Below are 15,478 nucleotides of genomic sequence, written 5' to 3' on the forward strand. Positions count from 1 at the left end.
GCCATCTAAGTGTTACGACATAGTAAAGGCCTTTACGGCAAGCGGCTATTTGTTTATTTCAGTGAGCAGCATTTTTCACAGCTGTACTGGCATACATTTGAGACCAAAAGTGTACATACACCTAGGCTAGAGACATTATAACTCAATTTTCACAACTCCACACATTTCATGTTACCATACATTTCCTGTGTTAAGTCAATTGGAGGATCTACTTTATTTCCATAAGAGGTCATTTCAGAATAATTTCTAAGAGACATAGTTAATTCAGCTTTTATGTACTATATCAGATTTTCAGTGGGTCAAAAGTTTACATTCACTTTGTTAGTAAAAGGCATTGAAGGTAATCTGAATGTCTTGTATTATATGTGTGTATATTAGAATTGAACTGGAAGCATACCTTGCAGGGTGTGGGGAGGGTGTCAGGGAGATATATGTATTTATAGATAAAGGTACATATTTGAGTGTGTTAATATCCCATTATTGTGAGTATTTTAAGCCTATTAAACAGAGGAAGAGATGGTTCAAGTCTGTTAGAAAATGTAGCCAACCTAACAAGTTTTTCTGTATAAGGTGAATGTTGTGGAGACTGGAGACATATGTACTTGCACCTACAATATTTCCATAAAGAAGATATGGGTGAATTAAACTGTAATAAAGTGTTAAGAGACCTGATTGATTAACCAGCCTGGATATTTTTCTGATGATACCAACTGACTTCATTATTTTATTACAGACCAGATGCACTAATCTCATCATGACCTGCTGCTGAGTTTTTCAAGTTACTAATTATATCCTTAATTTCTATAACATTGGGTGGATCAAACTGAGTTAAAACAGGGTAATCACTTTTGATATATTCCAAAGGACTCCCATCGGTAATTTCTATCTTTTCAGCTAGAAAAGCACTAACATGTGCAAAGAAATTGTTAAATTCACAAGAAATTTCCAAAGGGTCAGTAAAACACCATTTTTAAATTTAGTAAATTGGGAAAGAGAGAGTTGTAGACGACTTTCCCTTATTAAGTAGTTGATTGATGATTTCCCTTGTTGCTTTAATATTGGAAGATGATTCTTTAAATTTGTCGGTATAGTATTTCTTTTTAGCTATACGAAGTAAATGGGTGAATTTATTTTAGTATTTTTTATGATTTACAGAATTCAAAGGTGTTGGATTTAATGTAAATTTTTTGTATAGTTTGTTTTTGATTATTGAGTATTTTTGGAGACCAGGGGTAAACCATAGTTGCTATCAGATATTTTCTTTTTTTTTACTAGTGGTAAACAAGTATTAAAGACTTGTAGAATTGAATAAAGAGTGGAACGTTTGATATGCCAAATCTGTATCAGGTTGGCTGTAAACATTATCCCATGAAATATTATCAACCAACATCCTAAAGTGCTCAGCATTTCTTTTGTTAAACATTCTACATTTTACATTTTTGTTAGCTCCTTCCTGGTGCTTCACAATAGACCATGTTAGCTGAAATATTGGAAAGTGGTCAGAGATATCTGTTAAAAGCAATCCAGTTTTTGCCACATTTCCCAAAGAATTTGTAAAAATATTATCAATTAGTGTAGCAGATCTATCTGTCACTCTTAAGGGTTTGTAGATGAGAGGATATAAATAGCTGGAGTATAGGGTATTTAGAAAATCAGCTGTCTTTAAATAACTCTCATTTTTAAATAGATCTAAGTTAAAATCGCCTAAAAGAAAGCAAATTTTTCCCTCATTATTTATGACATCTAGAGTTGATGCAAGAGCATCATTGAAAATACTGATACTTGTGTCCAGAGGGCGATATACACAGCCAATAATCACGTTCTTCCCACTAAAAAGGGAACATGATGGGATTTCCAAAAAGAGTAATTCCATTTCATTACTGTCTGACTTGAGAGCAAGATCCCGTTTTAGCAAGAGCTTTGTTCCCACAGCCATACAAGCTCTGAATAAGCAACCTCCGCACAAGTGACAAGAAACCCAGTCTGGGGTATGTAGAATGTTAAGTCATGCCTTTGTCTCTGTTGTGTAACGCCCTGTAAGTAAGTGTGCTTTGAATCCCGTATTTTGTATAATTCTGTATTATTAGGGGTCCAAGCAGCGAAGCTGGTGGAACCCTATTGTATTCGTTAGGATTATTATTAGGGGTCCAAGCAGCGAAGCTGGTGGAACCCTGTTGTATCCGTTAGGATTATTAGGGGTCCAAGCAGCGAAGCTGGTGGAACCCTATTGTATCTGTTCGGATTAATATTATTATTATTATTATTACATTACATTACATTACAGGCATTTGGCAGACGCTCTTATCCAGAGCGACGTACAACAAAGTGTATAACCATAACCAGGAACAAGTATGACGAAACCCCTAGGGAGAAGTACCGGTCCAAGTGCAGGGAACAACCGCATTGTTCAACTTGGACCCTGAAGGTTAAACTGATTAACACTAACACAAGAGAACGGCAACAACGCAATCTATGGAAAAAATACAAGCAGTAGTTAAGACAGTTAATGCACCTAAGTCACCTTATTAGGGGTCCAAGCAGCGAAGCTGGTGGAACCCTATTGTATCTGTTAGGATTATTATTATTATTATTATTATTATTATTATTATTATTATTATTATTTTTCTCCGCTAAAAGTGTCTGAGGCTCAGCAACCATAAGTCCTACAGCAACCAAATTTGGTAGGTGGGTTCCTATGGCCCCCCCACTACTCAGGCACTAAAAATCACCTATGTCGGCCAGATGGTGGCGCTATAACAAAGGGTCATACTTTTAAAGGCCATAACTGCCACACCATAAGTCCGATCAACACAAAACTTCATCGACATATGCATCTGAACGTGCTCTATAACTTTGCCATTGGGACCACCTATGTCCGCCATATTGTTTGCCCGCCATTTTGAATTTTTAGTTGGGGCGTGGAAGCTTTCTCCGCTCAAATGTCTGAGGCTCAGCAACCATAAGTTGTAGACCAACCAAATTTGGTAGGTGGGTTGCTATGGCCCCACACTACTCAGCCACTACAAATCACCTATGTCGACCAGATGGTGGCGCTATAACAAAGGGTCATACTTTAAAAGGCCATAACTGCCACACCATAAGTCCGATCAACACAAAACTTAATCGACCTATGCACCTGAATGTGCTCTACAACTTTGCTATTGGGACCACCTATGTCCGCCATATTATTTGCCCGCCATTTGGACTTTTTCATTAGGTGGGGTGCGGAAAAGCTGGAGCTCCAAATCTAAACGATTACGACATCGAGTAAACGTCTTTACGGCAAGCGACAACCATGGCGACGCAAGTAATCCGACACCGTAGGTCTAGTTTTTAGCTGTGAGGAGACGGTCTGACAGTGCCACCTAGCGTGCATGCTAGGATAGGCTACCCAAAGTTTCTTAGTAAAAGCTTTCTGAGAGGATGAATAATTACTTTTCTTTGGCATGGATCCATTTGAAGACAGTATCGGGTGAGTTCGTTAAGTCTTTAAATCTGTCATTATGCTGAGAAATAGCTAAACCATTTCATTGATAGGTTCTGAGTTTCTGTGCAAACGCGCGAAAACACGCTGGTATAATGAAACAATGACGGTAATACATATATAGTCCGCTTCGTTCCGTTGCTACCATAACATAACAGACTATTTTGTGTCTACAGCTGCAGTTTCTCGCTGCAATTTCTAACATTGAATATTCACAAAAGACGCAATTTATGCTGTACTCTGTCAATGTCTAAATAAATAATACGCTACGATAAAGCTTTGAGAGGATGAGTAATTACTTTTCTTTGGCATGGATCCATTTGAAGACAGTATCGGGTGAGTTCGTTAAGTCTTTAAATCTGTCATTATGCTGAGAAATAGCTAAACCATTTCATTGATAGGTTCTGAGTTTCCGTGCAAACGCGCGAAAACACGCTGGTATAATGAAACAATGACGGTAGCCTAATACATATATAGTCCGCTTCGTTCCGTTGCTACCATAACATAACGACCTACAGCTGCAGTTTCTCGCTGCAATTACTAATATTTAATATTAAAGACGCAATTTATGCTGTAGTCTTCCAATGTCTAAATAAATAATACGGTCCATTTGAAGACACTATCGGGTGAGTTCGTTTAGTCTTTAAATCCGTCATTATGCTGAGAGAAATCGTATTCTCAATTTAATTTCTAAATTGACTGTAAACTTAGGGTTGTAACTAGGTAGTTGTTCCGTAGGTGACTTAGTCTTAACTCGTCTTAACTATTGCTTGAATGTTCTCATAGACTGCGTTGTTGCTGTTCTTGTTTGTGTTAGCGTTAATCAGTTTAAACTACAGGGTCCAAGTTGAATTATGCGGTTGTTCCCTGCACTTCGAACGGTATTTCTCTCCAGGGTTTTCGACACACTTGTTCCTCGTTATGGTAATACATTTTGTTGTACGTCGCTCTGGATAAGAGCGTCTGCCAAATGCCTGTAATGTAATGCAATATTCCGTAGCAACAAGATAAACCCGACATTAGCCCTAAAATATGCTGCTCACTGAATAACGAAATAAACGAGACAATTTTGTTTTTTACATTATACCATGTCATTCTGCAGTCAATATCTGGGACTAAACATTGAATAAATATACAATCTTACCATTGGTTTTACGCGTAGAGATGTCCCTTTTGCGACTGAGTGGTCATATATTGTCTTGGACAATCCGTTTGTGATTCCTGTTGCTTACGGCGTTGTCGCCGTTTTTCGTACAATTTGGCTCCATTGACAGTTCATTTATTCAGTAGGTGAGAGTATAAGCTTTCTAACGATGTATAACATGTATGATTTTGCTTTTGGGATAGCGTTTTATAGGTCAGCGTAACCAAATTTTTCTTATCCACCAATGTCTAAATAAATAAAACGATAGGCTACTTTGCGCGAAGCAAGCAGATGGCGAGTTGATATTAGGTCTTTTATTTCCGTTTTTTCTCAATGTCGTATTTATTTTTTGAAATGTGCACTCGTGTTATTATTTTATCTGTCTCTGTGGCGCTCTGAAATGTGCATTCTCTGCTAAACTGAGCAATGGATTGGAATATGTGTCTGACGTAGTGTTGCACGGTATACCAAAACTTCAGCACTTTCTCTGTACTTAAAAAAAAAAAAAAAACGGTTTCGTATTTGAATTTTCCGACGTTCGGTAGTTCTGAGTCAAATGTAAAAGCCAGGGAAATGTGTCTCCCGCATTACTGATTTAGAGGATGAAAAGTGTAGTTTGTCAGAATCTTCGTTAGATGGCAGTAGCAACTAAGGTTGCCAAGTGAGGTGACCTGCGCTTGTGCATTCACTTCCCTGATACAGCGCAAGCTTTGACTCAGTTCACTTCAGTAGCAATAGGTGTTCCAATTTGGAAATATTTTATTATAGATACATGCTGTATTATTATTACAATATGCTGTTTTTAAATCTATTTAAAGGTGAAAGACCTGTTTTGAAGATTATTTAGTTCACAACTGTTTAATTTTTGAAATATATTTAACATATTTTTCTATTGTTCAGTGTTGTAACACTATAGGCCTATGCATATTAGTATGTTGAAGAGGCTTCAACTTAAAGGTTGTTAATAAACCATGAATTCGAAAATGAAGTCAACCCTTGTGGACATTACGTTTCTGATCTATTAAGGTCATTTCAGTATCGTTAGGTACCGAGTATCGAATCAGCATGGTTTAAGTTTCAAGTATTATTTCAGTATTGAGTATCGTGATACTAAACCTGGTATTAGTATCAAAGTCAAAATTTTGGTATCGTGACAACACTAGTGTCATAGTAAAGGCCTTTACGGGAAGCGGCCAGGACACATCCATGGTGACACAACCAAGTCATCAGACAGCATGTCTTAGCACAAATTTGGCCATAAGTCATCAATATTTTATTACGTCAGACACATATTCCAATCCATTGTTCATCATGATATTCAGTAGATTTGTTGGGTGAAGGTATATGATCATGAGGACACAGCCATATTAAAATCGCTCCATAGGGGGCGCGATGGTGCCAATGCTTGGACCCCTCCCAACGCCGCTTGCGGCTTTAATTATTATTTTTTCTGTATTTCTTACCTGTTGTGTTATGTAAGCACCTACTGTGAAAAAGAATTTCCTCCTTGAGGACAAAATAAAACTATCTATCTATCATTTCTTAAAATTAAATGAAACTCTTGACGAATTAAAATAGATACTCCACCCCCTATTCTCTTTATTCTACAAAAATATACAGCATTATTCAATTCAAATTCAAATGACTTTATTTTCTGTGAGGAACTTCATTTGTGCAGTGGACAAATAAGACAAATACAACAATCACAGACAATTGTCATAAAATACATACTTAATTGACATACACATTCACATACAAATTAAAATACAAAGCTAAGGATAAAAACATAAAGTAAAAGCCAGGGGCAGTAATAGTGCAATATTGCTCCAGTGCAGTAGCGCTGGTGGGTGCGTGCGTGCGTGCGTGTGTGAGCGTTGGGCCAGTGGTGGATGGGGGGGCATGTTAGCCGGTCAGTTTCCCTGGAGGGGGGGTGGGGTGGGGGGGTGGGGGGGTGGGTGTTAATCAGTCCGGTATCCCTGAAGGGGACAGGTAGGGATGGGGAAGGTTAAGAGTTCAGTAGACGGATGGTGGTAGGTACAAAACTAGATGTGGCCCTTCTGGTTCTGAGGGGCAGGCATCTATATCGGCGTCCGGAGGGCATGGGGTTGTAGTAGGTGTGGAGGGTGTGTGTCAGAGGAGGCTGGTCCATAGAGGCAGAGAAGGTTGCTCCTCCTCTATTTTTGAGAGGCAAGAGGGAGATCAAAATATATAAAAAGAGTAATTGGTTGAAATAAACCATTACCAAATCTCGGTATCATTTATAAAATATTTTTTATCTCTTCTTTGGAAAAAATCCATTATTGAAATTCTGATTAAAATGCTTCAACAGCGACACCTGCTGGGCAGGCAAGAGGGGAAAGGGCAGTTTGTGTGAAGTGGTGGTGGGGGGCAGAGGAAGACGGGCTCCTGCTGTCCTTCTTAGGGCGGGATCTCTTATATCAATTTAATGTACTTCTTTTTTTTCATGCTAATCTGTTATTGGCCAAAACACATAAAATGATGCTCCAAGGGAGGACGTCCTCCCTAACCAATCAACAACCAGAATACAATATTGACAATATCAAGTTGGTCTAATGATAATTTCCAAATTACATTTTATTTAAGCCTTTTCTACCACAGGAGGCTGGTCCAAATTTCCTTTTTTCAGATTTACGTTTCGCTTTTTTATCGAGCAGTAGCAAGCTACTTGCGTTAGCCAACTCAACAGTCAGCTTGTTGTGGCAGCCCTGAAGGACTGAGCTAACGGCGAGGATGGATTTTGAGGAGTGGTGCTGCTATTGCTAACGAGGCAATTAACGGCAGCGTGAGTGAGGGGGTCACAGAGAGGCATGGACGCAGACGCAGGGAGTGGGATGGGGAAGAACATCTTGTGGATTATTTGTTGTCACAGCTATTCCACAGTGTGGATTACGCAGCAGGTAAGGATCAAGACTACTGGACGACCAGTTCCACAGATAACCATGATCAAAAATGCTAATTCTAGTGACACATTATGCACACACAAGGTTCATTCCCATCCAGAGCCCGCAGTGATTAGATGTGTCTTTCCCTCTCATTCACATGGTCCCTTTTTTATATTCATCCTTTGTGTTGTAATATGTATGTAAGGAATAAACCACGATGGGCTGTCCCGTTATTGGAAAATAATGTAGGGTCGCTTAACCAGCCCCGAAGTAGGCTACAATATTTTCCAGTAACGGGACAGCCCGGAGGGGTTTATTCCACGTATACAACGGGCTACCAACAGTGACTATATATGGTTACTTTTATATTTATTGATTTTTATTTTAGATTTTTTAATATTGAAATATTCTTCTGGGGACGTTTGGGCATATTATTTCATCGTTGTCAAGCAAAACTCTGGTGGGTAGTTTCATTTGCACCATTGTTAGTCAAAAACCTCTGGTTGTTAATTCTATGAAAACAATGATTCTATCAAGAAAAAATAGTTCCTTCTCGTTTTATAGCCTACCATACAGTTAGCACCAATTTTGGTCATTTTTGTCATTACATTATTTATTAAAACTGCATGAAACCATAAGTCAATCAAATTCATCTCCCTAGCACTGTCTTACTTTTTCAATGTTGTGGTCGCGCAATGTAGACATAATGTTTTTCTAAGACCCTCTGAAACGGGTTTTGAATGCCAGCTAGCTTTATGACAGGTTCGCCGTCACTTGTCACCTAGCCAATATTACAATTCTTGGTTTTAGGTCAGAATGGTCTCACGGCATGCTTGTTATCCCGGCTAGCTAGCTAGCTAGCTAACTATTGAATTCTATTCAAAAACAGTGGTTACTATAAACGCAATCGTTCCTAAACATACGGATGAAAATGCATCCCATAGCCATGAGTTAAATGTGGAACGCCTATTCTACTGTCCAAATAAGGGACGATTCCGGACGATTTGCGCGATGGCTGGCAACCGTAAATAAAGCTAGCAACAGTAACTAGAAATGTGATTCAACGTTGCCATCAATTGTGAAATTGGACATTGAAAAGGGGAGGGGATGTATCCACAATTCAAAAGCGAAAGAATAATGTTGCTGTTTAAACTGCTTTAGAATGCTGGATTTTGTAGCACATTGATTTTAGAACCGTTAAAAGGCTGAGGTGTCCCTTTATTGAGAAATAATGCCCACCCTTGGACCAATCAGAATCGAGTATTCAGCCAAGCCGGTGTATAAATGATAATATGATATTTGTTCCTTATGGAAGATGGGGATAAACTTCGGGTGCATTACTTACCTTAGTTGTATAGTAAGTTTGCATTAGGTTGCTAGTTGGATTATTGCTACATTTGAACATAATAACATAACTTGAAAATAAGAAAGTAGAGCTAAGTAGCCAACTAGTGTAAAATAACATGACGCCGTGGGTTGGTTTTCTTCCTGTCCTCCCCAATTTTTTGAGTCACCAGCCGCCACTGATGTGTGTGGTGTATTCAGCTATTTGTGAGGCCTTCTTTACTGTCCGTTTCTTACGGATGCTGCTGAGTGGCTCCTGTTCCCGCCCGATGATCTTGCTGCTGATCTTTACAATCCTGTTAAGGGGGTTCAGGTTGATAGCGCTCATCCCTCCGAACCATGCCGTGATATTGAAGGTCAGTATGGATTCCACAAAGGATCTGTAGAACGCCTGCAGGACTGCATGGCTGGACCTAGAACTTGCTCATCTTCCTGAGGAAGAACAGGCGTTGTTGGCACTTGGAGGGTATCAAATCACCATTGATCGTAAAGGAGTGGGCAGTGGGCTGGTCACACCTGAAATCCACCAGCATTTCTTTGGTTTTGCTGGGATTTAGATCCAGGTAGTAGTTCTCACACCGCCCTGCAAAATTGTGGATTTCCTTGCTGATACGGTTGTTGGAGTTAGTGGTGTCAATAATAACTGTGTCGTCAGAGTACTTGATGTACAGCATCTCAGGATCTGAGCTCCTGCAGTCATCTGTGTACAGGGTGAACAGGACTGGTGAGATGACAGAACCTTGTGGTGCCATGTTATAATGAGGTATATCATAATAATTTACAGAGTCATCTGATAACCAAGTTTCTGACAAGGCAATAATGGAGAATTCATGTTTCAGAGAAGACAGATAATGAGTTAATTGATCATAGTGTTTGGAGAGACTACGAACATTCATAAGGAATGTTGAGAAAAGAATGTTGAGTTCGGAATTTGATAGACTACTGTACAAATTCTTAAATTGATTTTCATTATAATACTCACAATCAGGAGTTCTACTTGACAGTTTAAAACAATTAGAATCAGGATCCAGACAATCAATAAATTTAGTGTCACTGTCGTCATTGATTTCAAATGGATTGAACAGCAAGTTTTCAAAATGATTTTCATTACCTCTAGTAATATCCGACTCTGCAGATCCCATCATTAATTAATTGTCATTAACATTATAAAATGGAAACAAAACAGCACATGATTCGCATATCCAAGAAACCCAAATAGAATGTTGTTTACTTTCGATAGGGGTACACCTTCTGTGAAATACACCATTGCATAGACCACATCTAACTACAGATGATATTACACAAGTATGACATTTCCGGCATAGGGTTTCATTAGGCATGAGTAAAAAGTGAATTTGTTAAGTATGAGTGCATAAGTACAGTGATTATTGATGCTGTTGATTAAGTGGTTCATTAGTTCTTATGAGACTTACTCCACTTCAGGCTGTCGCTGTTGTCTGATCATTCGATCATAGGCGATCATAGCTGAGGAACGCATAGTCACTCCGAGCTCTGGCTTCTTTCAAGGTGGGTACCAGGTCAGCTCTCTTTTTTCGCACGACATCTGAGACGTCCTCGTTAATGTATATGTGTGTGTTTTTTAGATGGGATTTTGCCTTGGAGAGGATTAATTGTTTGTCTTTAAATCTTAAAAGTATTACGAATACTGAATGTGGTTTGTCAGAGTTTCCTCTGAATTTCCCCGTTCGATGTGCGTGCTCTATTTCAATGGCTCTTGACTCCAATTTGAGGTTGTTGTTGAGCATGTCTAGATAATACATTTTTCAGAGGTAATGTTAGCCGTACCAGCTGACAGGTCCGCGATTTGTGCTGCCAGATTCTGCACTTTGTCTTCCACAGATTTGATCTTGCCTTGCAATTGTTTTATTTCATCAATATCCTTCTGGGAATATTGCAGGTTTGCCTTGACATCCTGTATCTATCTTACTAGTCCATCAATCCGAGTGTTCGCGGAGTCCATGATGATTTGAGTAAATGATTTAAAATTGAATTCTTGTCTTTTTAAGTCCTCCTAAAAAGACTTCTGCTGCTCCAAAAATTCCCTTAAGCTTCCTTGGTAACAAGATCATCCCGCCTCTGGTTTTTACCAGAACGCAGCATTGTGCTGCTCAGCCTGGGACAGTTGAGAAGTAGCGGGCCCGGCAGCTAAGGCCACCCATGTCCGAGGCTATGTATATACCCCAGTATAGTATAACTAGGTCCACTAGTACAATTGAGTTTCTAACTGAGACCATTATAAAAACAATTAGTTGATCCAAGATGGTGTGATGCTATGAAAAAATGCTATGAAAAGTATGTCTTTGACCCAGTGGTCCTTGTTGTTACTCACAACTTGAGTAGAACCGGAATTGTTCAATTAAAGCAGTTGATTGCATAGTTAACTTAGGTCACCTGTTTATTTGTGTCATAATAATAATAATAATACAGTGCAAATTGAAAGGGTTAAGAAATTTCATTTATTGAAATGTATACTTTGAATGTATTGTTTATTTCCTGACTCTTGGCCAATGCATGCTGTTCTAGCACCCCCCTCGACCCTGAACAGGAATAACTGGGTATAGATAATGGATGGATGGATGGATGTGTTGGTTATGTATTTTTACAATAAAATATAAATTAATGTGTTGCTAATTTAATATTAATTATTGTGTTTTACAATGAAAGTTCAAATTCACTTCCAAGGTGTTTTGTATATTTTACAGTGACCCCTGAAAAAATAGTAGGGGGGATATTTGGCCCCCTCTTACTTAATCTTGAATCAAACACTGGATAATGTGTGTGCATCTTGTCTGGCTTGTAAAAATCTTTGTCTCTCTCACTCTGTTTCTCTCTGTTGGTCAGTTTTTTTTCTTTCCTTTTCTGACTCATGTTTTTCTGTAGGTGGTCAGAGTATGTGGACCATTACTCCAGAGGAGAGGGACAAATATGATAAGCAGTTTGACACCCTTTCACCATCTCAAGGTTACGTCTCCGGTACGTACCATATATATTTACAATTTTTCAAGAAACTTAAAAACAATTATCCAGATTTTTAGTAGTCTGATTGTCTCTTTGTGTATGTGACGGGTGTGCTTCAGAGAAAAAGTTATCTGGCTCTACTCTGGAGTTCCCATGTTTTTTACTCATGTCCCTATTTACACAGGAGACCAGGCACACAAATTCTTCCTGCTGTCCGGCCTCCCAGCTCATGTTCTGACCAAGATCTGGTGAGGGTTTTTATGGTCCCTTAGCTGTCACAGGTCAACAACCATAGTTCTATACCAGCAGAGCCTACCAGGGTTCTGAAAAATATCATTACATTATGTTTGATTAGGTTATTTAGAAATTATTATCTTAAATTTATATTTTTTGGCAACCTGGAAAAAACTGAAAGCCCCAACATTTCATTGAAAGGCATGTATGTGTTGATAGTTGAGTGAGAAAAAAGGTGTTCATAATTAATAAAATTGCTTCAGATCTTGACAAGGTATAGCATTTAGTATTACTACGGCAGTGTAGTATTATGGCTAAGGAGTTGGTCTTGTTCGATTCCCGGTAGGACACTGCCATTGTACACTTGAGCAACGTACTTAACCTGCATTGCTCCAGGTTATATCCAGCTGTATAATTGGATACAGTGTAAGTCGCTCGGATAAGAGCGGCTGCTAAATGCCTGTAAACTAAAACCAAACATTTGATGCCAATATAGAAACAAAGAACAAGAAATTTGCACTTCACACATGAGATATATTGCAATATATTATCTTCGCAGATTAATAAAAATTCCTGTATTTGACTGGCATATTGCATTTCTTTATAAATCCACTGATTCCGTAATTCCAGTGCAGTCACTGTGTGATGAACATGACTTGATAATAGGGGACAGCTTTTTAAATGAACCAGCCCATATAAGCATGCAAAGGAAGGACAGTGAATTTCACAGCTGGATTTTAAAACATACCTGTGTCATTTCTTCATAAATTCTAAACCTAAACCTAAATAAAGTTAAATAACACATTGCCGTGTCATGATATTCAGTGAACATATTGGCTTTAATTAAATGCCATTGTACAAAATGAAATCCAAGTTTGGATACTTCTATATTTCACAGAATTTGAATTGTGAATACAAATAATAGACTGGAGGCAAATTCAGATACAGTAGTCACCAGGAAAAATAAGTTGGACTTTGCAATAAGAAGGACATTAATTGGTTAAACCAACAATTGGTGTGCAAGTGATCACACCAGTGTGTTTTTCCTAGATCTCAAGTGAGGTGAATAGCATACAAAATAATTCTCTTGATACTTGGCCGTAATACTGCACAGAATCCCAATGATCATATTTGTTTCATAGTCTATTGGAGCCATATTGTTATATAACCTTAAAACTGTGTTGTCATTACATTTAAGAAAATAGTGATTTAAGTTGATAGTTTATTTAGTACATTATGTTAAAATAATAGCTGTGATAGATAAAACATAATTACCTGAAAGAGATGTGACTTGTGATAAATTAGCACCAGCTCTTCAGAAATCATTCAGGAAGTGGGAGGCAGTACAGTTTTTGACCACTTTCACGTTTTCATTATATTTTCTTTAAGTTAAATAAATACAACCATTTGTTTTGGCAAAACAAGAAATTGCAGTAACGTGTTTTATTGAATGTGCATTAAGACCTCCGATTTCCTGAAGTGCGGCAGCTCAGGCAGAAGCCACCAAAATGCAGTCTAATATTCTGATTTCTGGAATATGCAGGAAATAATTGAAGCTGTGTGCTTTTCAGGGCACTGGCAGACTTGAACAACGATGGGAAGATGGACCGCCTGGAGTTCGCTATAGCCATGAAGCTAATCAAGCTGAAGCTGCAGGGCCAGAATTTGCCTTCCACTCTGCCCCTTATCATGAAGCAGTCAACCACAGTGCCTTCCGCAGTGCCCTCATCACACTTAAGTAAGTGACCATGGTTCTGATGATGCCACCTTTGAACATGGGAGACACAGTACAATTAAATGGCTTGTCTCTTTTGAGGACACAAATGCAGTTGAAAATGCTGTGGAAAACAGTGGTGCAGATCAAAAAGAGGCAACTCTGGGGCTGCTGGGTGGCTCATCCTGTTGGGGCACTGTTCTAGTACATGAATGGGCCTCACTATCTGGTTTGAGATGCCGACTGCGGTCCAGCAGCCATGCAGGGTGATCCATTACCCAGAGATGGTATTTCTGTCAGCTGGGATGGCAGTCTCATTGTGCATCAGGGGCCCTCGCCGATCAGTAAGGCCCCTGCAGGTTTGCGTGTTAAGCTGTATACAAAGTTTTCTTCTCCTGAGGGGTTAGAAATGCATTTTGTTTCTTTTATTCATTTTTTCAGTAATTAATTAAATTAAATTAATGCTGCTGTGCATTGTTCCATTAATAATAATAATAATAATAATAATAATAATAATATGTAAACTTTATATTTACTTAATATACCACTTGAGCTGTCAATAATACACCACTAAGAGCTGATGATTTGAAGCTGTCTTTGAAGATATGCCATGTGCATAATTTTTAAATGCAGTTAACACTATTTACTTGTCAATTAACTGACAAAGGCTAGTAATTTATATTGTTACACCTGGTTGTGATTCATATTTGTCCAGAGTGTCACAGTGCTGCTTACGGGCAGTTCCCTTCAGCAGAGAGTCCAGATAATTCAGAGAATGGCTCATTAAGGGTGGTGTCAAGCTCTCCATCCAGGGGCAGAGTTTGCTCTTCCAGCATATGGGTGCAAGAATCTACCCAACCATAATATATAATTAATGACAAAAAAGTTGGTTTTAAGTAGTTTTTATGTTGTAAAAGTATGAAGGACTCAAAATACAGTAAATGAAATCTGAAGAAAAACATATTTTCAACGTACAAAAATCTCTCGAGCTCGCAACTTGTGTACCCTTCTCTCCTGCTCCGTTTTCAGTTTTTTCTTCTGAGATCCACTTTTTGTGTTTATAAGGTTTAAAAGGCATTTTGAAATGCTTAGCTTTAGGTAGGACTCCTCTTTGCTCTCTTCCTCAGCTAGATCACTGACCTTGCGTGACAATTTGAGAAGCAAAACTAGGTAACAGTTCTGACAAATAGAACAGTTGACATTGGACAACAGAACACATAGGCATATTCCCCCAGCAATCTTTGCATATCAGAAAATAATGGTAGTACCAAAGAAATTATCTCAAATTATTTAATTGAATACTTGGAACAATATGTTTTTATGTTAAGTTTGACATGATGACAGACTATTGTAGAAAGAAAATATACAGACCATTACCAAGGTGAGTTTTCTTATTGAACGATATATAAAACAGATGGTATTAGCAAGTGTTTGTATATACAGTTGTTCAAGGAACGTGTGAAATATTGTGTAAAAACTGTTGTAAGAATTAATTTTTTCATGTAGACTACTTCTAGTTATAATTATATTATAATGTAAAACACACTTATTAGTGACAAAGGCTGTAAATTGTATATGCAATATAGTATGCATTTGAGGAAAAATAATGTAAAAAAAATAAACGTTTGCACAGAATTTTTGTCTTAAGCTCAATAAAAATAAAATTAATATAATGA

General features: G+C 38.2%; 1 protein-coding gene across 3 annotated transcripts in view; it reads left to right on the forward strand.

The window, feature by feature from the left end:
- LOC118211301 (intersectin-2-like) overlaps positions 1-15,478 on the forward strand; it is a 137,755-nt gene that overhangs the window by 8,906 nt on the left and 113,371 nt on the right. For 2 of the 3 annotated variants that reach the window (XM_035388405.1, XM_035388423.1), the window contains exons 2-4: positions 11,777-11,869; positions 12,039-12,102; positions 13,660-13,826. In XM_035388405.1, the coding sequence (XP_035244296.1) occupies positions 11,788-11,869; positions 12,039-12,102; positions 13,660-13,826 (313 nt within the window). In that variant the 5' untranslated portion in view covers positions 11,777-11,787. Of the gene's footprint in view, positions 1-10,318; positions 10,403-11,776; positions 11,870-12,038; positions 12,103-13,659; positions 13,827-15,478 lie in introns of all 3 variants that reach the window. The other variant, XM_035388415.1, reaches the window with a different exon arrangement.

This window comes from Anguilla anguilla, chromosome 1, assembly GCF_013347855.1.
Source record: "Anguilla anguilla isolate fAngAng1 chromosome 1, fAngAng1.pri, whole genome shotgun sequence".
Lineage (NCBI taxonomy): Eukaryota > Metazoa > Chordata > Actinopteri > Anguilliformes > Anguillidae > Anguilla > Anguilla anguilla.